The 24,354-nt window shown below is 43.7% G+C and overlaps 1 protein-coding gene across 1 annotated transcript in view; it reads right to left on the reverse strand.

Moving 5' to 3' along the window:
* LOC117464668 (glutamate receptor ionotropic, delta-1-like) overlaps positions 1-24,354 on the reverse strand; it is a 54,529-nt gene that overhangs the window by 19,175 nt on the left and 11,000 nt on the right. Inside the window, exons 6-9 of the mRNA XM_034107215.2 lie at positions 23,209-23,347; positions 13,700-13,895; positions 6,378-6,544; positions 135-375 (exon numbers count right to left, since the gene is read on the reverse strand). Coding sequence (XP_033963106.2) covers positions 135-375; positions 6,378-6,544; positions 13,700-13,895; positions 23,209-23,347 — 743 coding nt within the window. The remainder of the gene's footprint in view (positions 1-134; positions 376-6,377; positions 6,545-13,699; positions 13,896-23,208; positions 23,348-24,354) is intronic.

The raw sequence follows: 24,354 nt of genomic DNA on the forward strand, positions 1-24,354 counted from the left end.
GAGCCTCCTACTCTCCACTGCTAATCTCCTCTCTACAGCTGGGTGTACTGCAGCTCCACTAAGTCAGGGCTGGTGTCTGGATCCTTAAAGTAGAGTGTGGCCGTGTCCTCCGTGTGGACCCTGCTCTGCGTCACCTCTTTGGGGGCCTCCTCTCTGCAGCGGTGGCTCTTCCACCAGGCCTCCAGGCCGGCCACCAGGCAGGCCAGCAGCAGCCCGGCCGCCAGGATGCAGAACACGCCCGCGAAGCTGTGCAGCTTCAGGGAGCGGCCGTCAGGGTGAGCGCTGGCGTGAGAGTTCAGGTCGCAGCGGCCCGTACGAGGCCACCACTTCTGCTTCATTATGTCCAGATCCCCCTTCTCCTGGAGCTCCAAGATCCTGGAGAAGAGAGGAGAGGAAAAGGTAAGCTGGGTGAAGAGCATGTCGGAAATATCAGACAAAATATCATCGTATAGTGTCGTGAACATCCTGAGTGTCCTCCTCCAACATGAGAGCAACATGCTAAAAAAGGTACCAACTGTAGCTGTGAACATGACAGGATGTGTGAGGACCCAGAAGAGCACCAGGACTGCTTGAGGCAGATGATAGCTATGTGATGAACATGATGACTCAGCCTCTATGGAGAGAGACATCAAGCATGCTCATTTCTGACGTGGAGCTAATCTGAAGTAAACATTGACGACTGCTTTCTATCCCTCCATCTTGTGACTGTGTGACTCCCTCTCTTGATATCAGCATGTGAAGGACACTGCTCAGGAACTAGTCTCTGTATGTGATGACTCCTTCCTTCTGGAGAGGATCCCAGACACGTGGATCCTGAGGCTGAAGCTCAAGCCGGGGACCAGGGAGAGTTTCTAACAACAAGCATGTCAAACATATTAGAATACAAGTCATAGTATAGTTTGATGAATATGTGAAAACTCGTCCTGGTGTATATATATTCTCTGTGAGTGAGAAGCTGTCTCTCTGAGTCGATGTGAACAAGATCAGAGCGCTCTGAAGTCTCTATATTGTTCATTAACCTCCATCAATGGGCCTGGTCAGTATGTCTATACGAAGCCTCGTCTCAGCTGGAATCTGGTTACGGGAATAACTCAATGTGTGCAGTCACATGACGTGTTCAATGGGTTTAATCAATGATTTAGAATAGAACGCTCATTAAACCAATCCTCGTGCTTCCATTCTGATCCTGTCTGCTGCTTCTGGAGACGTTGAGTTTTTCAAGTGTCTTACTTTAATAGCGATGGATGCAGGTGATCACGTTTTGCTTTTAGAACGACAGCTGAATAGATTTATTTTTGCTTGTGTCTCGAATTAAAAATGAATTTGCTGCAAAAACTGTTTTTCTATTTGGATTTCTTCCTCCCTTTCTGACAAAGCAAGTGTGTCAGAAAGGGAGGACACTGTCAGTGTTTGTGATAAAGAAACACACAAAGTTAATTAAAAAGTTACTGTATGTCGTAAAAAGTCACAAAGTTTAGTGTGTGGGAAAAGGTTCTGAAAAAGGCTTTGAATGTCACAGAAAGTCATAGTAAGATTTTGCAATCTAAAACAATTGTTTTAAAATCATTACTTGAAGATTATCGTTGAAATGAATGTCTGTTAAGTCACGGAAAATAATAAACCAGACTCCAGACCTACAGAAGTATTTTAAACGCTGATGTTTTAAACAAATGCTGAAATAAGTCCAGGTGGGGTCCCTCAGGGCTCTGTTCTTGGTCCCCTCCTCTTCTCCCTGTACACAAACTCGCTCTGATCTGTCATTAGCCCGCATGGTTTTTCATACCACTGCTACGCTGACGACACCCAATGAATTATGTTCTTCCCCCGCTCAGAGACCCAGGTCGTCGCACGCATCTCTGCTCGTCTAGCTGACATCTCTCAGTGGATGTCTGCTCATCATCTCAAGCTCAACCTTGACAAAACTGAACTGCTTTTCCTTCCGGGAAAAGATTGTCCCTCTCTTGACCTGACTATCAACATCGGCCCCTCTGTTGTTTCCCCGACCCAGACTGCAAGGACTCTGGGTGGGACCCTAGATAACAACCTGTCCTTCACTGCAAACATCGCTGCTACAACCCGCTGCTGCAGATACACGCTTTACAGCATCAGGAGGACGCGTCCCCAGCTGACCCAGAAAGCCACGCAGGTTCTGGTCCAGGCTCTCGTCATCTCACGCCTAGACTACTGCAACTCCCTCCTGGCTGGTCTACCTGCATGTGCCATCCGACCTCTCTCACCCAGAATGCAGCGGCTCGTCTGGTCTTCAACCTTCCTGAATGTTCCCACACCACGCCGCTCCTCCGCTCCCTCCACTGGCTTCCGGTAACTGCTAGAATCCACTTCAAGACCCTGGTGCTTGCGTACCATGCTGCAAATGGATCTGGCCCTTCCTACATCCAGGACATGGTTAAACCGTGCACCCCAGCACGTGCACTCCGCTCTGCATCAGCCAAACGACTCGCTGCACCCTCGCTGCGAGGGGGACCCAAGTTCCCATCAGCAGGAACACGTGGGTTTGCTGTCCTGGCTCCAAGATGGTGGAACGAGCTCCCATTGACATCAGGACAGCAGAAAGCTTACACACCTTCCGGCGCAAACTGAAAACTCATCTCTTTCGACTCCACCTCGAGGATAGAACTACTAACAAAGCACTTATATACTAACAAAGGACTGGCTTCTCTAAAGCCAGTTGAGTAGCACTTGAAATACTTGGCTCTATGAAACCTGATGTACTTTATGATTCTGTTTTCTTCAAGGTTGTGTCTTCCTGGTCGAATGTACTTATTGTAAGTCGCTTTGGATAAAAGCATCAGCTAAATGCAATGTAATGTGCGACGGGAGTCCAGGTGCGACGGGAGTCCAGGTGCGATGAGTGAGAGTGAAGGGATTCGATCCTCCGGTGAAACGTCTCGTTGCTGCAGAAACTCTCAGAGATGAACGCAGCGCGCATGGCCTCCTGAAACACCTCCTCTCTTCCTCCACGCGTTCCTCCCGTTGCAACGTCCACAGAATCTACGTTGAAAAGATCTGAGCTCAATTTGCTGCATTTCATCTGCTCAACTCAGCGTGAGCGAGCTGAAGGCGGCGCACGAGACTTTCTGTCAAACGCCAGAAACAGAAACGCCCGAGGACGAAACAGATTGAAAGGAGGCGAGCGGGCGAGGTTATTAACGGCAGGATCATCCAATGGAGACGCAGCTCAGAGGCTGCCGTGATGGGACGCGGATTACAATGTGCAGATAATGGTTTCCTCCCTGAAGCCCCCCCCCCCCCGGACGCCTCAGGGCGATGGACGCCCGCTGAACCTGCCCTGGAAATATAGAATGTAAAGGAAGTCAAACAAGAATCAGAGTAAAGCATGTCGTCAAAAGCCATACAAAAATACATATCTGAGTTTCCAGTGCCCTCTGTTCAAACCCTCACCCACACATTACCCCCCCCGAACGCCCGCTGAACCTGGACTAAACTCTCCGTTAATAACTGGACGTTTTGTTTCCATTCAGAGCCTCCATTAATCCCTCAACAATCACAGAGCTGATAATTACAGAGGAGTCTGAGGCAGGATTTAGAAACATCGTCTCAACGGGGAACGCTCTGAACATCGAGCAACAAAACTATTTGGGAAATGATTTAGTCAGAAAGACTCTTCAGAAAAGATACGTTTCTTCATGCACGACATCACAGAAGAGCCAACGTGTTCAGAGCAGGGTTCATAGTTCATGGGTTGAAACTCTAAGAGGGGGGGGGGGGTTACCTATTCAACGTTACTTTTATTTACCACCTCCTTTTCCAGGTGTAGAAAGATAGATAGATGGATAGATGGATAGATAGATAGATTGATGGATCGATAGATAGATAGATCGATAGATTGATAGATTGATACTCTATTGATCCCAATCTGGGAAATTATTTCGTTACAAAAGCAGATATTAAAATACAAATACTTAAAAAAGTGGAATAGAGAAAATAACAATGAAAAATTATCACATATAAACAATATCAAATATTATATAGAAAATGTCCAAAAGTTCTTTCTCTCTAACTTCCTGCCGATCGAATCGAGGAAGCGGAGAATGTGTTCATGTTGTTAATGCAAAATGTAAACTCCTTTTTCCAGCTATCCATCCAAACATCGACTCCACCTCGAGCGATAGAACTGCTAACAAAGCACTTATCTACTAACAAAGGGCTGCTTACCTAAAGCCAGTTGAGCAGCACTTGAAATGTCTGGCTCTATGAAACCTGATGTTCTTTATGATTCTGTTTCCTTCAAGGTTGTGTCTTCCTGGTCGAACGCACTTATTGTCGCTAAATGCAATGTGATGTAAACAAAAGCTGGGTTGAAAGGTAATACCAAGACGTGTTCAGTGCAGTAAGTGCTGCATTGGTTTGGAGTCACAGGGTCACAGGACAAGGAATCCATTGAAGACTTTTAGACTTTTCAATAAAAAAAAGTAGAATTTTCTCCAAAGAAACACAGACTTTGAGACGAGTTAATAAATGCGGGTATTCTCTGAGATTCACCAGGTAAGAGAGGCGACATGTTACCTATTCAAACTTCACTGTTATCCACCTCTTCCTTTCCAGGTGAAGTTCCTTCTCTCTGACTTCCTGCCGATCGATTCGAGGCGGCTGAGAACGTGTTTCTCACCGTGACTTCATGATGTAACAACGGGCAGATTTACTAAATGATCTACAAGACTTTTTAAAACTCGCTCCGGGATCAATTTGTGTTTGTGAGCAGAGAGGAGATTAAATTATCACACGGCTCTGCGTTTACTCTAATACCCGCAGATTAACGGATTCAGAGTTATTGATTCAGGAGTTTCCAAACGCCTTTCATCCAGCGCCCTCGTTAGCACGAAGCTACAAGCTGTGATTGCGCCAGACGGGATTTACAGGCGATTAATGGAGGTTTAACACCAACAAAGAAGACGTTAATCCTCCGACCTTCATCATTAACTCCCGACGCTGTTGCTCCGAGTCAGCTGACAGGACGAGAGAGGAACAGGAAACAGATCCGACCAGCAGAGCAGTCAGAGACAAAGCAAGATGTCTTCTATCGTTTACGTAGCCGCTTAAACCGCAGAGCATGTTTGAGGTTTCTTATAAAAAGACTCAAACGTTTTTTCTGAAATTCAGATTTTAAGAAACGTGCTGCTTCACAGTACCGTACTTTTCGGACTATAAGCCGCGACTTTTTCCCCCATTTTTTGTGTACAGCTAACGGCCACTAGGGGACCTCCTAAATCTATGGATTTCACAAGTAAAATTAACCACCTTTAACGCTACGGGCTCTAGGACCGGTCCGCGCCCGCCACCTTTAAGCGGCGGGCTCCAGCAGGAAAAGCTGGAGGCCGGAAAAGAGTGAGACAGGTAGCGCGCCAAAGCAAAACCGAGAGACAGAACGAGAGCAAGACAGACGGACAGGTTAGCTGCTGCGGCTTATGGTGCGCTTTATAGTCCGAGAAGTACGGTAGATCTAAAAACACTAAAAAGTGACTGTTTTGTTGGTCAGATTTGTTATGAGTTATGTTCAAATAAGCGCATAAAACATTTTAGGTACGTTTTCAGATACAGGTGAATAATCAAACTCTGGGGCCAATGTGTTCCAGGAGAACAGGTGAGGTTTGGGGCACACAGCTTTGGCAACGCTACATGTCGATTTGTGAGCTACACGTCGCTGTGTCTGGTATCCAACATGACACGCTGTGTTCTGACTCACTTCTGTAGATCAGGGCTCTGCATGTATGAAGTTATGGCACTTTATCAGACATGTTCCTAAACACCGTTATTTCCAGGTGAGGTTTGGGGCACACAGCTTTGGCAACGCTACATGTCTATTTTCAGCTACATTTGATGTCAAATATGTTGAACCACGCAGTGTCACCAGAGACGTATCAGACTCTCTAAAACAGGGGTGTCAAACTCAATTTCATCACGGGCCACATCAGCATTATGGTTACACTCAAAGGGCCGGTTGTAACTTTAAGACTATATAAAAAATACATACATAAATATTTAATATATATAAAATAATGTATTGTATTACCCTATCGGATAGGATAATAACTACATAATTAACTACGCCTGAAAGCAGAAGTCTACAAAATTATTTAAAAAGAAAAGCCGAAAAAAAAGAAGTGACATTTTGAAAAAAATCAAATTTGAGATGCATTGTGGGACATGTAGTTTATGGGCAACGTGCTTCTGTAAATCGGCATGTAACCGTATAATAAACATAGTATATTCTTTGCACGCTCTTGTGGGGCCACATGAAATTAAGTCGCGGGCCGGATTTGGCCCCCGGGCCTTGAGTTTGACCCCCCTGCTCTAAAAGGTGAGTTGAAGCGCCTTCCGGGTGGTTCCGGACTCACTTCTGGGAGAACAGGTCTCTGTAGGGGCTGCCGTGCTGCATGGCGATGCCGTAGCCCTTGCTGCTGAACCTGTTCCCCGACACGGTGATGGTGCAGTCGTCATCAGTCAGCGCCGCGTACTCCAGCACCGCCAGGTCCCACAGGAAGGCGTACGGACCCTTCTTCGCCTGCAGACAGGGAGCAGGGAACAGAAGACACACGATGAACTGCAGGTTCTAGTTTCAAGACTGATATTAAACTCACTTTGCAAGGAACAGTTTGATTTGATTTACTTCGAATGTGTAAAACAATATTACACAAAGTAAGAGAGATAGACAATTATGAAACTGTACCAACGTTAGCAGTATCAAATTGATAAACAACAATAGTATTGGCTTACACATTACATATAAGCACATGATCTGAAAGCAGAGGACAGCAGACACGCTCACTGACACTCTGAGGCTTTAAGGCTGATATTAAACTCACTTGTTTGTGCATTTGGATTTCTTTTAGACATCTCGTAACTTCTTGAAACTGGATCAACAAAGTTTAAACAGTGACTGAGAGCTGCTTCTGGATCGGAGTCGAAACGAACCCTGAATATTTACAACTTTTGACCAAAACGTGCAGATTTTGAGAATTTCTTCAGATCGTTTGGGATTATGAGGAAGCTTCTCTCTCTGGTCCTTTGATGTTTCCAGGACACACACACACACACACACACACACGCACGCACGCACGCACGCACGCACACACGCACGCACGCACGCACGCACGCACGCACACACACACACACACACACACACACAAACACACATGCACGCACGCACGCACGCACGCACGCACGCACGCACGCACGCACGCACACACACACACACACACACACACACACACACACACACGCACGCACGCACGCACACACACACACACACACACACTCTCAGTTTGATAATAAAGCATGAATAGAGACAGTGTCCTCAAGTGTGTGTGTGTGTGTGTGTGTGTGTGTGTGTGTGTGTGTGTGTGTGTGTGTGTGCGTGTGCGTGCGTGCATTTGTGTGTGTGTGTGTGTGTGTGTGAGAGAGAGTGAGTGAGTGAGTGAGTGAGTGAGTGAGTGAGTGAGTGAGTATGTGTGTGTGTGTGTGTGTGTGTGTGTGTGTGTGTGTGTGTGTGTGTGTGTGTGTGTGTAGCCAAAAAGCATTCAACAATGGACAATTACCATAATATGATTAAAATGTGTGTAGCTGTTGGGATGCTGGGAGATCACGTCAAAGAAAGACACATTCAAGAGAGGAGGTGTGTGTGTGTGTGTGTGTGTGTGTGTGTGTGTGTGTGTGTGTGTGTGTGTTGTTCATCATGCAAATGACAGTATAATGGATGCTCTATGAGCCGATTTGTCTCCCATGCTAATTTATCATCCTCAGCTTTTTGGGAGATCTATGAGTCCAATAATGTACAGCACACACACACACACACACACACACACACACACACACACACACACACACACACACACACACACACACACACACACACACACACACACACACACACACACACACACACACACACACACACACACACACACACACACACACACACACACACACACACACACACACACACACACACACACACACACACTGCCTCACTGACTCACTAATTGGTGTATTGTGCATCTGCAGTTGCAATTAAGGGAAAAGTAAACAGAGGAATATGTTTGTGTTTTTGCCTGCTGTGAATTAAATAGACCCTTCAGAAAAACGCGATTCTGCGATCGCATAATTTATCGCATAATCAGCAATATGGCGCGGATTTTTAAAATGGCGCATAATAATCAAAAGGCGAATAATCCCCGCATTTTTCCACACAAAGTTGAGGGAAAAAAAGTGAACTCGTCTTGACGTGAAGTGATGATGATGATGATGATGATGATGATGATGATGATGATGATGATGATGATGATGATGATGATGATGATGACGCGACGTCATCACAGAAGGTAAACAACACCGTGGAGTGAACGTGGAGCTCCCACGAGAGAGAAAACACCAAGATGAAAACATCTAATCCATCTCATTTACCGACGAACATGTCTGCTAGAGACCGGCTAAAGACCGGGCAAAGCAGTTCCCGATGTCTCGCACGGGAGTGGGGGAAACTATTCTGCACCCCGTGCGACTGTGTGTTGGAGCATCAGAGAAGATCCACGGTGACGACCCACTTCGATTCACTCAAACATTCCAACATGCTTTCTGCTGCTGCTACAAGAAAGCCAAACAACTCGCGTCCACCGAGGCATCGACCTCCAACACCCTTTAGAGGCTGCAAGGAACGAGGAGAGACGCCTACGAGACTGAAGCTGCTCAGATAACGAACGAGTAAAACAGAATGAGGCGGAGAAGTGTGTGTGTGTGTGTTTGTGTGTGTATATTTGTGTGTGTGTTTGTGTGTGTGTGTATATTTGTGTGTTTGTGTATGTTTGTGTTTGTGTGTGTATTTGTGTGTGTGTGTTTGTGTGTGTTTGTGTGTGTATGTGTGTTTGCGTGTGTGTGTTCTCCCTGTTGATGCTCCTTAACTTGAAATCCTCCCACTTGTTCAAACAGGAGACGAACACATTTTTTGTTTTTCATTATGTCATCCTTTTTTTTTTTTTTGTATTCCAATTGTTAACCAATCCCTGCCTTCAGTTGATTTGAAGTGAAGCCAATACAAAGAAAATGTCAAGAATGTGAAATGTTTGCCCGCTGGTTAAAGCATTTCATTCGTAAAACCTGCCGGATGCTAACATGCATATGTCGGGCATTTGAGCACAGGTTGCATTAATTAGCAATAATTAGTAAACAGGATATTTGTTGGATTCTGCTCAAAACGATTGGCCATGGAATGAGTCCTGAGGCGACCACTTGATTACCTCAACTTTGGACAAATAGATAAGCAAACTGTCCAGTAACAACGAGCCAGCGTCCTCCAATACTTCAAAATCAACTCAAAACTCATCAAAATATACAAATATGGCCACTTTCTGGTTAAAACTGCCATTTTTGATCCTGGAAATGGCAGAAATGGCAGAAATGGACTCAGCGACCGTAATAACCCCCAAAACCACTCCAATATCGTCCTTGTAGGACAAGCCATTATTCATCGATTTTCCATACAGTAGGCAATGAATGCTAATGAATGCTAATGAATGCAACTAATGCAAATTTTGCAAATTGCACAATTATGCAGGTTAGCATCCGGCAGTTTCTATGTTCTGGAGACGCTGTTATACATTTATATCATAAAACTTTTGGGTAATCAACATTTCCGGGTTCACAACTGGACTCTATGAGCTGGCAAAGAGACTATTACTGATATAGGTCTACTTCAGTGTCAGTTTACTAATGTATTCTCTGCTTATTTCTGCTTTGTCCCCGGTGTAAGGGTCTTGTTAGGGTCTTTTAGGGTCTTGTTAGGGTCTTTTAGAGTCTTGTTAGAGTCTTGTTAGGGTCTTGTTACAGTAGGGTCTTGTTAGGGTCTTTTAGGGTCTTTTAGAGTCTTGTTAGGGTCTTGTTACAGTAGGGTCTTGTTAGGGTCTTTTAGGGTCTTGTTAGGGTCTTTTAGGGTCTTTTTATGGTCTTTTTAGGGTCTTGTTAGGGTCTTTTTATGGTCTTGTTAGGGTCTTGTTACAGTAGGGTCTTGTTAGGGTCTTGTTACAGTAGGGTCTTTTAGGGTCTTTTAGGGTCTTGTTAGGGTCTTTTAGGGTCTTTTAGGGTCTTTTTATGGTCTTGTTAGGGTCTTGTTACAGTAGGGTCTTGTTAGGGTCTTTTAGGGTCTTTTTAGAGTCTTGTTAGGGTCTGTTAGGGTCTTTTTAGGGTCTTGTTAGGGTCTTTTAGGGTCTTTTAGGGTCTTTTTAGGGTCTTTTAGGGTCTTGTTAGGGTCTTTTAGGGTCTTTTAGGGTATCTTAGAGTCTTGTTAGGGTCTTTTAGGGTCTTTTTAGGGTCTTGTTAGGGTATCTTAGAGTCTTGTTAGGGTCTTGTTAGGGTCTTTTAGGGTATCTTAGAGTCTTGTTAGGGTCTTTTAGGGTCTTTTTAGGGTCTTGTTAGGGTATCTTAGAGTCTTGTTAGGGTCTTGTTAGGGTCTTTTAGGGTCTTTTTAGGGTCTTGTTAGGGTCTGTTAGTGTCTTGTTAGGGTATTTTAGGGTCTTTTAGGGTCTTTTAGGGTATCTTAGAGTCTTGTTAGGGTCTTTTAGGGTCTTTTTAGGGTCTTGTTAGGGTATCTTAGAGTCTTGTTAGGGTCTTGTTAGGGTCTTTTAGGGTATCTTAGAGTCTTGTTAGGGTCTTTTAGGGTCTTTTTAGGGTCTTGTTAGGGTATCTTAGAGTCTTGTTAGGGTCTTGTTAGGGTCTTTTAGGGTCTTTTTAGGGTCTTGTTAGGGTCTTTTAGGGTCTTTTAGGGTCTTTTTAGGGTCTTTTAGGGTCTTGTTAGGGTCTTTTAGGGTCTTTTAGGGTATCTTAGAGTCTTGTTAGGGTCTTTTAGGGTCTTTTTAGGGTCTTGTTAGGGTATCTTAGAGTCTTGTTAGGGTCTTGTTAGGGTCTTTTAGGGTATCTTAGAGTCTTGTTAGGGTCTTTTAGGGTCTTTTTAGGGTCTTGTTAGGGTATCTTAGAGTCTTGTTAGGGTCTTGTTAGGGTCTTTTAGGGTCTTTTTAGGGTCTTGTTAGGGTCTGTTAGTGTCTTGTTAGGGTATTTTAGGGTCTTGTTAGGGTATTTTAGGGTCTTGTTAGGGTCTTTTAGGGTCTTTTAGGGTCTTGTTAGGGTCTTTTAGGGTCTTTTTAGGGTCATGTTAGGGTCTGTTAGTGTCTTGTTAGGGTCTTTTAGAGTCTTGTTAGGGTCTTGTTAGGGTCTTGTTAGGGTCTTTTATGGTCTTTTAGAGTCTTGTTAGGGTCTTGTTAGGGTCTTTTAGGGTCTTTTTAGGGTCATGTTAGGGTCTGTTAGTGTCTTGTTAGGGTCTTTTAGAGTCTTGTTAGGGTCTTGTTAGGGTCTTGTTACAGTAGGGTCTTGTTAGGGTCTTGTTAGGGTCTTTTAGGGTCTTGTTAGGGTCTTTTAGGGTCTTTTTATGGTCTTTTTAGGGTCTTGTTAGGGTCTTGTTACAGTAGGGTCTTGTTAGGGTCTTGTTACAGTAGGGTCTTTTAGGGTCTTTTAGGGTCTTGTTAGGGTCTTTTAGGGTCTTTTAGGGTCTTTTTATGGTCTTGTTAGGGTCTTGTTACAGTAGGGTCTTGTTAGGGTCTTTTAGGGTCTTTTTAGAGTCTTGTTAGGGTCTGTTAGGGTCTTTTTAGGGTCTTGTTAGGGTCTTTTAGGGTCTTTTAGGGTATTTTTAGGGTCTTTTAGGGTCTTGTTAGGGTCTTTTAGGGTCTTTTTAGGGTATCTTAGAGTCTTGTTAGGGTCTTTTAGGGTCTTTTTAGGGTCTTGTTAGGGTATCTTAGAGTCTTGTTAGGGTCTTTTTAGGGTCTTGTTAGGGTATCTTAGAGTCTTGTTAGGGTCTTGTTAGGGTCTTTTAGGGTCTTTTTAGGGTCTTGTTAGGGTCTGTTAGTGTCTTGTTAGGGTATTTTAGGGTCTTGTTAGGGTATTTTAGGGTCTTGTTAGGGTCTTTTAGGGTCTTTTAGGGTCTTGTTAGGGTCTTTTAGGGTCTTTTTAGGGTCATGTTAGGGTCTGTTAGTGTCTTGTTAGGGTCTTTTAGAGTCTTGTTAGGGTCTTGTTAGGGTCTTGTTAGGGTCTTTTATGGTCTTTTAGAGTCTTGTTAGGGTCTTGTTAGGGTCTTTTAGGGTCTTTTTAGGGTCATGTTAGGGTCTGTTAGTGTCTTGTTAGGGTCTTTTAGAGTCTTGTTAGGGTCTTGTTAGGGTCTTTTATGGTCTTTTAGAGTCTTGTTAGGGTCTTGTTAGGGTCTTTTAGGGTCTTTTAGAGTCTTGTTAGGGTCTTGTTAGGGTCTTGTTAGGGTCTTTTATGGTCTTTTAGAGTCTTGTTAGGGTCTTGTTAGGGTCTTGTTACAGTAGGGTCTTGTTAGGGTCTTGTTAGGGTCTTTTAGGGTCTTGTTAGGGTCTTTTAGGGTCTTTTTATGGTCTTTTTAGGGTCTTGTTAGGGTCTTGTTACAGTAGGGTCTTGTTAGGGTCTTGTTACAGTAGGGTCTTTTAGGGTCTTGTTAGGGTCTTTTAGGGTCTTTAGGGTCTTTTATGGTCTTGTTAGGGTCTTGTTACAGTAGGGTCTTGTTAGGGTCTTTTAGGGTCTTTTTAGAGTCTTGTTAGGGTCTGTTAGGGTCTTTTTAGGGTCTTGTTAGGGTCTTTTAGGGTCTTTTAGGGTCTTTTTAGGGTCTTTTAGGGTCTTGTTAGGGTCTTTTAGGGTCTTTTAGGGTATCTTAGAGTCTTGTTAGGGTCTTTTAGGGTCTTTTTAGGGTCTTGTTAGGGTATCTTAGAGTCTTGTTAGGGTCTTGTTAGGGTCTTTTAGGGTATCTTAGAGTCTTGTTAGGGTCTTTTAGGGTCTTTTTAGGGTCTTGTTAGGGTATCTTAGAGTCTTGTTAGGGTCTTGTTAGGGTCTTTTAGGGTCTTTTTAGGGTCTTGTTAGGGTCTGTTAGTGTCTTGTTAGGGTATTTTAGGGTCTTGTTAGGGTATTTTAGGGTCTTGTTAGGGTCTTTTAGGGTCTTTTAGGGTCTTGTTAGGGTCTTTTAGGGTCTTTTTAGGGTCATGTTAGGGTCTGTTAGTGTCTTGTTAGGGTCTTTTAGAGTCTTGTTAGGGTCTTGTTAGGGTCTTGTTAGGGTCTTTTATGGTCTTTTAGAGTCTTGTTAGGGTCTTGTTAGGGTCTTTTAGGGTCTTTTTAGGGTCATGTTAGGGTCTGTTAGTGTCTTGTTAGGGTCTTTTAGAGTCTTGTTAGGGTCTTGTTAGGGTCTTTTATGGTCTTTTAGAGTCTTGTTAGGGTCTTGTTAGGGTCTTTTAGGGTCTTTTAGAGTCTTGTTAGGGTCTTGTTAGGGTCTTGTTAGGGTCTTTTATGGTCTTTTAGAGTCTTGTTAGGGTCTTGTTAGGGTCTTGTTAGGGTATTTTAGGGTCTTGTTAGGGTCTTTTAGGGTCTTTTAGGGTCTTGTTAGGGTCTTTTAGGGTCTTTTTAGGGTCATGTTAGGGTCTGTTAGTGTCTTGTTAGGGTCTTTTAGAGTCTTGTTAGGGTCTTGTTAGGGTCTTGTTAGGGTCTTTTATGGTCTTTTAGAGTCTTGTTAGGGTCTTGTTAGGGTCTTTTAGAGTCTTGTTAGGGTCTTGTTAGGGTCTTGTTAGGGTCTTTTAGGGTCTTTTGATGGTCTTGTGAGGGTCTTGTTTTCACTGACCTTGCGGATGCCCTCTGACGGGCTGGACACGGAGAAGTCCTGCCCGTTGTTGCGGCTGAGCGTCCTCCACAGCTCTGCGTACGTGCTGTCCTGCTCCAGAGGGTTCGTGCCTTTGTTGCGGAAGTAATCGTAGACCGCCGAGTCCCGAACCGTGCCGTAATCCACCTCCATCTGACGGGCCAGGTCCTGGAACGACCTGGAAACACAAGCAGGAGATGTAAACAAGTGTAGGGACGGAAACTAGAAGACTAAGTTCAATCAATGTAGTATTTTGGGACACATATACGGTACGATTGTTAACATTTCTAGCTCCGTAGATGATGACAGTGTCAGATTAGTTAGATCTGTCATCAGATCCTCCTTCGCACTCTACAAGAACTTGGAGTTTCAGGCTCTGCACTTTCCCTCATCAACTCATACCTCGAAGACCGCACCTACAGGGTTACTTGGAGAGGGTCGGAGTCCGACCCTTGTCAATTAACTACAGGGGTCCCTCAGGGCTCTGTTCTTGGTCCCCTCCTCTTCTCCTCGTACACAAACTCGCTCGGATCAGTCATTAGCCCGCATGGTTTTTCATACCACTGCTACGCTGACGACACCCAATGAATCCTGTCCTTTCCCCGCTCAGAGACCCAGGTCGTCGCACGCATCTCTGCTTGTTTAGCTGACATCTCTCAGTGGATGTCCGTTCATCACCTCAAGCTCAACCTTGACAAGACTGAACTGCTTTTCCTTCCGGGAAAAGATTGTCCCACTCTTGACCTGACCATCAACATCGGCCCCTCTGTTGTTTCCCCGACCCAGACTGCAAGGACTCTGGGTGTGACCCTGGATAACAACCTGTCCTTCACTGCAAACATCGCTGCTCCAACCCGCTGCTGCAGATACACGCTCTACAACATCAGGAGGATGCGTCCCCAGCTGACCCAGAGAGCCACGCAGGTTCTGGTCCAGGCTCTCGTCACCTCACGCCTAGACTACTGCAGCTCCCTCCTGGCTGGTCTCCCTGCATGTGCCATCCGACCTCTGCAGCTCATCCAGAATGCAGCGGCTCGTCTGGTCTTCAACCTTCCTAAATGTTCCCACCCCACGCCGCTCCTCCGCTCCCTCCACTGGCTTCCGGTAACTGCTAGAATCCACTTCAAGACCCTGGTGCTTGCGTACCGTGCTGTGAATGGATCTGGCCCTTCCTACATCCAGGACATGGTTAAACCGTGCACCCCAGCACGTGCACTTCGCTCTGCATCAGCCAGACGACTCGCTGCAGCCGCACTGCGAGGGGGACCCAAGTTCCCATCAGCAGAAACACGTGGGTTTGCTATCCTGGCTCCAAGATGGTGGAATGAGCTCCCATTGACATCAGGACAGCAGAAAGCTTACACACCTTCCGGACTGAACCTCATCTCTTTCGACTCCACTTCGAGCGATAGAACTACTAACAAAGCACTTATATACTAACAAAGGGCTGGCTTCTCTAAAGCCAGTTGAGTAGCACTTGAAATGTTTGGCTCTATGAAACCTGATGTACTTTATGATTTTCTTCAAGGTTGTATTTTGTAGGTCGAACGCACTTATTGTCGCTTTGGATAAAAGCGTCAGCTAAATGCAATGCAATGTAATGTAATGTGTAGTATTATATATATATAAAGATATTTAGAAAAAAAAAAGAAAGAAATGCTTTAAAATAACAACGTATAAAATAACAATAATAATATAAATAAAAAGTCTTACTACTATAAACAAAGTAAAAAAAAGAAGTAATCTATTATTTTACCAATGTTTAATCAGGTACAAAATATAATATAAATAGGAAACTAATAAGTTTGTTAAATACCTGTCTTGCAATGAAGTGTTTCAAAGGTTGTCCGTGATAAATAAAGAACATGTGTCTCCTTGTGAGTGTGCTAATATGCTAATATGCTAATGCCCAGGGATTTTAACAGACAGGTGAGACATAAAGAAATATTGTAATTAAAACCGGCTCTGTTTGAACTTCACACGGTCCGTCGCATGATGTTTGATCAAATTAAATATTACATTAATGTGTCGCAAGGCTTTATTCAGATAATGCAGGACACACACACACACACACACACACACACACACACACACACACACACACACACACACACACACACACACACACACACACACACACACACACACACACACACACACACACACACACACACACACACACACACAAGGAATAATTGGAACAGCGAACCGACGTATGGAATATAATTTATATAATGTAATCAGCGTGGATATTCAGCGGGCATTTATTATTTAAATTGAATTAGTATTCATCTGCAGGAGTTTTTATTAATTATTATATTATTTTCTTCCTGGTCTTTGGAGGTTGAGTTCCAGTTTGTCTGCGGGATTATGCATAATTGTTTTAATGACATTTGGTGGAAGTGTGCAACCTGATGTTAGGAATAGTGTTGATTTCGTTGACTAAAAGTGTGACGAAATATGTTTGTCAACGACCTTTTTTGCCATGACTGAGACGATGACGAGACGGCACTGACGTCAGTAAGCAATAACTGTAACCATATCAACATGCAATACCGTTGACGAAAAAATTACGAGACGAAAATGTAGTTTACTAGATTTGGATAAGATATAATCTTATTGCGAAATAAGTTTCACAAAAATGACAAATTATTAGTTTTGGCTAGACTTTTGACAGAAATGTTTTTCAGCACTTCAGGGCCACCGTACTGATGACTAAACAATACTAAAATGTCAACCGTTTTCATTAACAAAAGGTGGACTAAGTTAGTTTTCTTTGACTAAAATAAGACTAAAATGGTCAGACTTTTAGTCGACTAAACTAAAACAGGATGAAAACCTCCTGCAGTCTGGATCTGGAAAGCAGGCTCTACATGTGGAAAGCAAAGACATGTGGAAAACAAAGACGTGAACATGGGAGGATAGTACACGTGTAAAATAAGGAGGTGGAAGTCCCTCAGAATGAAACGTCTCAAACGCGTTAAAGACGTTGAAATCTCATATCAATCTGCACTCCATGCATCGGACGTCTATAAACACGCCGTCTTGCTCTCTGCATTCGCTCTGAACGCATCAACACGCTGATGGAAGTGTCGGATCGGATTTGATCCTGAGACGAGGAAATAGATGGAAGGGGAAGGAGGACGAGTGGCTTTCGATGGGAGATAAAATTATTTGTTCATACGCAAGATACATTGTCAAAAATAAACAAGTGGATGTTGCCGAGCTTTCCGTCGAGAGTGTGAAATGCATTGAAGACGCTGATCAAGAGATGACTGCGTCTGTTATGGCCGCTGATCGTGCTGCGTGGAAATGAAATGTCCTGACCTTTAACAGCGTGAAGAAGAGAACCTGCAGGAGACAAAGCAGCGCCTGACACTGACGGCCCGTCTACACTACAGGCATCGAAAAATGCTTTCAACGCTTCGCCCATTCACTTGAATGGGGTGACGTAGAAGATTTTGAATCTTCGCCGAACTGCATCGTGGGGAGCATGGCATGGCTTTGCAAGCATCGTGAGCATCACAAGTTGAGCAATGTTCAACTTTTGATGCTCCCGATGCTTTCGAAGCTGGCGTCAGCCAATCAAATCCCGTTTATGCAAATCCCGCCAGTACAAGCGCTAGCCAATCAAACCGCGTCCAAGCTGGGAGAGCCAGACCGCAGTTCATTTCCTCATATTCCAAACGAGAAATTACGGTAGCAAATCACCCGGTTCTTTACGACCAGAACTATTACCGGGATACAAACCGGAGGAACCAGGCATGGAGGGAGGGGGCAGAGATAGTGGGGGAAACTGGTAGGTTTTCGCCTGTTTGGGGAGTTTATATCCAGTTTACTTCGTTTTAACATTGCTATTGCTTTGTATGTCGGGGGCGGGAGATTCATGTGATTGGTTGTTGGTCGCGTTGCTCGCAAAAAATCGCCAAGCCTCAGACACGCCCACCTTCAAGATTTGTTGATGCCTGTAGTGTAGACGGGCCGTGAGAGGCTGTTTAATGTGGAACAACAGGAATGAATGGTTTAAAGAACAGATGCACAACCAGACAAAGAGCACAGAGGAAATGTTATAAAGGAACTGCGGAGACTGCGTAGTATTTACTTACGCTGGAAACATTCAAATCAGAATTTGGACATTTGCAGTAAAAAGTCTAAATGTTCAGATTTTATGAGATTTTTGATAATAAGTCAGAATTTGGAAATTTTGAGGAAAAAGTTTAACATTTTGATAAAAAAAATCAGTTAGAATTTTGAGATTTTCTGAGAAAAGGTCAACATGTTCAGATTTTCAGTTATGAGAAATTGATAATTCTGACTTTGAATGTAGAAGCATAACGTTTTTGTCTACGACTGCATTCAAATATTTTTCTAGATTTTTTTCTAGAAAGTTAAAAAAAAGACATGATTATTAGAAAAAAGTCAGGAATCTAAGAAAAAATGAATCTGACTTTTTTTTCTCAATTTCTCAACTTCTCAACTTCTCGAAGTTATGGATGTCCTTTGATGTGAAGTCCAATTTATTTAGTGTAGCATTACATTGTCTGTCCTGGAAGTCTGGTATTGATGAGGTACCCTCCTTTGTGAACACACTAGCAAAGAAGGAATTTAGTGTATTGGCTTTGTCCTTGTCCTTTGAGCCAGGCTGCCATTAGCCTTTTTCAGATCTCCGACTGTGGCGTTGCCTTTTAGCTTCTGGCATATGTATAAAAAGCTTTCGGATTCTCTTTGGCTTCCTTTGCAATTTTTCTTTAATGCTCTCTTTTAGTTTCCGACACTCCCATTTAACTTGGTTGCACAATTTTGATTATTAGTATTGACGGAGTATTAATCCGTCACAGAAAATAGTTCCCGACAAATCCCCCTAATGATTGTTTTATGTCATTTTAAAGAACCAATTTGTTAAAGACTTTTCACAAGAAGGTATTTTGTGTTTCTCTCTGATGTGAGGATGAAGAGGAGGATGAAGATGACGCTGAACCGGCTTCATTTGATGTTCTGCAGAAAGCTGTGATTTGCGCGGAGGAGGAGGAAACTGTGATTTCATGAAATCACCACCTGCAACACGTCTTTCTGAAAGAGGAATATGAATAAGTTGCTGGCTGTCTGGAACACTTTGCATTCATGAGCAGATGTCTATGAAGTATTTACTCGTGTATTATTATTATAACTGCAGAGTCTCCAAACTTTAAACTTATACACGTGTTGACAACAGATGTTCTTTAAAACAGACGTTAACCCTGATCAACATATACTTAGATCTACTTTCAGTAACTGCAATGTTTTAGTTTTCCAATCTTTTGTTATAAACAAGCGATTTGGATGAATTTTTAAGATGATTTTGAGTTGTTTTCACAGCTTACTTGTATTTCTGAAAGTCTGTTTCGCAGAGAGAGAAGGATCTGTGAATGTTTATACCTCTTTAATCACTATTCAAACTTTAAAATATAAAAGAAAGCACTTTGTTTTTTAGATATAGACTTACTGTTTATAAACTTGTCAGACACAGTTTGAAATGTCAGTTTTTGGCTCATGTCTTGTTTATTTTTGACTTGTTCACATCATGCAGAACATCAATTTTATTTTAATTATTTTATTTAACCAGATAAAAGCATTGAGATAGAATCTCATTTGCAATGCTGACCTGGCCAAGAAGGCAGCAACGTTACACAGAACACAAACATATAAAATACAGAGAACACAACTAAGAAAACAAAAGACAAAAAGCAGTCCCTACATTGAGCACATCAGGACAGTAAGAAAGGTGCACTACGTATTACTGCGAGAGCAGCTGGAGGTAAGGACTTCAGACAACTTCAATCTAAAACTGGCTATTGAGACAAGTGCCCTCAGTTTGAGGCGTGATTGAAGGTCATTCCAAGACCAAGGACCATAATAAAAAAAAAAAATTCTCCAGCCTCAGTCCGCACGGCAGGAACCTGGACCCGTATCCAGGCTCTGGGTCTGAGGCTGTGAGAGTCACAAACTGGAGCAGATCTGGCTCATATGTGCAGTGGAAGCTTTCCTGCAATGGCTTTATACATTAATAAAAACCAATGCTGCATCCTGCGCATAGTGAGTGAGGACCATCCAATGGAAAGCCTGTTTATAAATATTAAATATATAATAATAAGTCTCATCATGTGGGTGGGCTCAGAGTTAAAGGTCCCGTGTCACGGCCATTTCTACTGATCATAGTTCCATCGTTGAGGTCGACTAGAATAGATTCACATTGTTCAATGTTCCAAACTCTCATTGGTTTCTCACAGCGTCTCTGTAGAGTCTGTGTGTTCACTCTCTGTCCTACACGGCTTGTTGGAGCTCCTGCCCCCCCCCTATGAGCCCACTGTGCTCTGATTGGTCAGCTCGCCCACTCTGTTCTGATGAGTCCACCACCGTTACAGCGGAACATCAGTGTTTATGTTTTACAATGGCGTTTGTTAGCAACCAGGAAATGACACCAGTGATGACGAACAGATGGGAACGCTGCGTGGGGTCTGGGGGCCGTGTTGGGGGGACGCTGTGGGGCTCGCTGCTCCGAGGAGCGGACAGTGTGAGCTGGATTACTGGGTTGTTCCCTGGTTGCTGCGTGGGGTCTGCGAGACACCGCGGAGCCCGGCCTGAGCTCGGCCCGAGCACACACACACCGGCAGCCTGGCTGTGAGTCTGTGTGTGTGCTCGGACCGAGCCCGGGCCTCGCCGTGTCCCGCTGTCTCAGCGAAGTCCGCGGAGCTGCAGCTGAGAAGAATAGGGCTGAGTGAGTGTCTGTGAGGAAGCCCTTACGTCACGTGGTACCGGAAGACAACGAGAACTCTCCAAGGAGGCGTTCTGGGGCAGCAGACAGGTCTTCTCTGTGCTGAGTGTTGCTCGCTACAGGCTGCACTCTGAGGGCGTGAGACTCTGCAGACTGTTCACATGCAGAAGCTTCCGGACACAAGGGGACGGGTCAGAACCAGAGAAGCAGGACACGGGACCTTTACGATGTGGATTCCTTCCTCCAGAAATCCCCGGTTACATCCTCTAAACGTCACACGCAGAAATGCATGAAACTGTGCATGAATTGCAAATAGAGCTCACACCTCCTCGTCTCCTGCGGAGCAACAGTTTGCTCTCCAGTAACAACAGGAGGGCTAGGAACTCTCAGCGTTTGGATCGCACGCTCTCTGCTTCTCCACTAAGCACTGGAACTCTGAAGCGCTGGTGTCACGTGTTAACGGAGAAATATGCAGGTGTGGAAACTTCACACCTACATCAGCTCCACTCCAGCCTGAGCTTCTGTCGGACCGCAGAGGGTTTAGCGATATAACATCTTTTCCCGCTGAAATGTCACAATGTTAACCACCGGACCCTAATGAACTAAAGGAACATCATCAGGTTAATGTAGGCACCCCCTCTGTCGGTCACATCTGAGTGACAGTTGTTGTTTCTGCCAACAAATGGAATCTAACACAATCACGACAGATAGACCAGCTAACCAATCAGAGCAGCTCTGGTTTCAGACAGAGGGTGAGCACAGGCAGTGTGAGAACAGTACAGAGCTTTCTGGACATTACAACATGGAGAGCTCCAGAATAAGGATGTGTTAAAGTCTGAGCTGCATGTGGACAGAACACGGACAACATGTTCTCTCCTAATAAAGTAGCACACAGTCTGATCAGGTCTGTTTAAACGTTAATGCTTCAGAGTGTACGGTGGCCCTAAAGTGCAAAACACCACAGCATTTCACAAAACACTACAGCATTTCAGAAAACACCGCAGCATTTCACATTGGACGGAAAGGGTATTCCTTTAGGGAGAACACTTCTTGTTTGTGATTGGACAGAGCCAGCCAGAGAAGCACTGCTGTGATTGGTTGTTTTTGCTGCCAGTCAAGAAATGACGCTTCGTGATTGGTCAACACCCGACAGCGAAATATGTCCCAACCATGGTCCCACAAGGTATGGTCCCAACACATCAGCCGTTAGCACACACTCAGATCTCACAGCTCCTCATATCTGTTCAGAAACTGGACAAAAGTTAAACATGCACAAACCACAGACTGTCTATGTCATGGCGAATACAGTCGCTGCTTTATTTATGTCTGTATGATGTTGTTGTGAGTGTGAACGGAGTAGCAACAGGTTAGTTTAGCCTGATGGATCCGATTCAGAAAACACGCATTTTAAAAGCTTTTCGCCTGCCGTCTTGTCTGCAGACTTGTCAAAGCGTTAATTCATGGTTTTTACTAACTGTTATCAGTATGTAGTTACTTCGGCATCACTTTGAAACGTGTATTACAATTAAATCACGGTCAAATATGTTCATTTTGTTGTAGGATTTACATGGAGATACGCCCCGTCCCCTCTCCAGCGCCTCTTGTTTGAATGACAGCATTGACAGGAGCAAACACAGCTGACAGCCGCGGTGAAACTCGAGCAGCCGCGGTGAAACTCGAGCAGCCGCGGTGAAACTCGAGCGATTAGAGCGATGCGAATATTGGGTGGTCTACCATAGTATTTACATGGAGATAAGCCCCTTAAAAACCATGAGTTAATAAAGCATTAATTCTGTATTTACTCCTGTCATTCAAACAAGACGCTGGAGAGGGGGCGGGCCGTATCTCCATGTAAATCGGAATCGGATCCATCAGGCTAAACTAACCTGTAGCTGCTCCGTCCACACTCACAACAACGTCATACAGACATAAATAAAGCAGCGACTGTATTCACCATGCCATAGACAGTCTGTGGTTTGTACATGTTTAACTTTTGTCCAGTTTCTGAACAGATATGAGGAGCTGTGAGCTCTGAGTGTGTGCTAACAGCTAACGGCTGATGTGTTGGGCTAATCACGAAGCGTCATTTCTTGACTGGCAGCAAAAACAACCAATCACAGCAGTGCTTCTCTGGCTGGCTCTGTCCAATCACAAACAAGAAGTGTTCTCCCTAAAGGAATACCCTTTCCGTCGAATGTGAAATGCTGTGGTGTTTTGTGAAATGCTGTGGTGTTTTCTGAAATGCTGTGGTGTCTTGCACTTCAGGGCCACCGTAAGAGTGTCCTCAACGTGTTTGTCCATGAACTCCTGGGGTGATTTAAGGTTGAAAACATGAATAATAAAGACCAAGGAGGACGTGATATTCTAAAAGAAGCTATTTTCCTTTCTGAGAAAAGATTTGAGAAACAGACGGGAGATGAATGAGCTGGCTCCAGACATGTTGGTTTGTAAAGATAGTGGGACATGACCCTACAGTGACGCCTTCACAATGTTTGGTCCAAACCTCAACATTATTACTAACAATAAACGTTACAAACATTATATAGGAGGAAAAAAGGCACTTCTGGAATCATCAGTTGTTATTTTTATAACCAACAATTATCTTAAAAGCTGCTTTCAGTCAAACTATGATCACTTTATCCGTGAAGTAACTACAGCTGTGTGTGTGTGTGTGTGTGTGTGTGTGTGTGTGTGTGTGTGTGTGTGTGTGTGTGTGTGTGTGTGTGTGTGTGTGTGTTACCGTATTGCGTGGTCCATGCGGGACACGGTGAGGTACGCTGCTAGGTTGGCGGTGTACGACGAACACACGATGAGCGTGAAGAGCCACCAGCTGCCCATCACGATCCTGAGAGCCACTGAGCCAATCACAGAGTCCCCTCCTACACACACACACAAATAGAAGACACACACAAGCACACACACATGCACACACACGCACACAATTCAACTTCTGTAATAAATCTGTAAATAACGTGCAATATATACATCCACATGTATTACGTATCACATTACTTTCAACATGCTACACTCATGTATTTTAAATACGGTACTGGTCCTGGATGTGTATTGAGTACATTGTAATTTCTACTTTTATCTTATATATTTTATGAATGAGTCTTCATTAATATTTTGCTAGACGTAGCCTCTTTTCCTTTTCTGTCAGAATGTAAGTCCAGTCAGACATTTGGAAAAACTTGAAGATGTTTTTCCAGTCTCCTGACTTGTTTTTATTTACCAAAAATAATGCCTTGAATGTCCTTTAGTACCAAAAGTGTCTTTTTTAAATGTCCCCACTAAAATATCCTAACTTTCAAAATGAAATCCCACTTTCAAAATATCCTCTGCATTTTTTAAAACACAACCGCCAGTTCTAAAACAGTCCCTTCCTTGAAATGTCTTTCTTTTCTGAAAAATCCAGTATGTTTTCAAAATGTCCCGTTCTGTGGGAGGGACAAAGCTCTTCTGATTCTGATCTAACTCCAGCCATGATTTACAAATGTGTTCAGAGTGTTTTCAGCTTTTCTTTGCCATTTGTTTTAGTTTATTTTTTAAGATCACAAACAAGGTTTCTCCCGCCATATACTTTCGCCCTGTAGGGGGATATTTTGAAGGGCGGTTTTTTACAAGTTAGGAAAACTTTGCAAATTGGAGTGAACAAAAAACAGAGGTTATTAAAAACAACAGGGACATTTTGGGAAATTAAATATATTTTTGAAAAGCAAGGACTTTTTGGAAAATGAGAAAAAATGTGGAGCATATATATAAAAAAGAAAAACAAAATATGTGTTACACTATTATAAATTGTTCTTTTTTAAGTAGGTAAGGAAAGAAGCTTTGGAAGGTGAGTTTAAGGTAATTGTGTTTTCAAGCTATTTTTGTTTACGGT

This window comes from Pseudochaenichthys georgianus, chromosome 19 (assembly GCF_902827115.2).
Source record: "Pseudochaenichthys georgianus chromosome 19, fPseGeo1.2, whole genome shotgun sequence".
NCBI lineage: Eukaryota > Metazoa > Chordata > Actinopteri > Perciformes > Channichthyidae > Pseudochaenichthys > Pseudochaenichthys georgianus.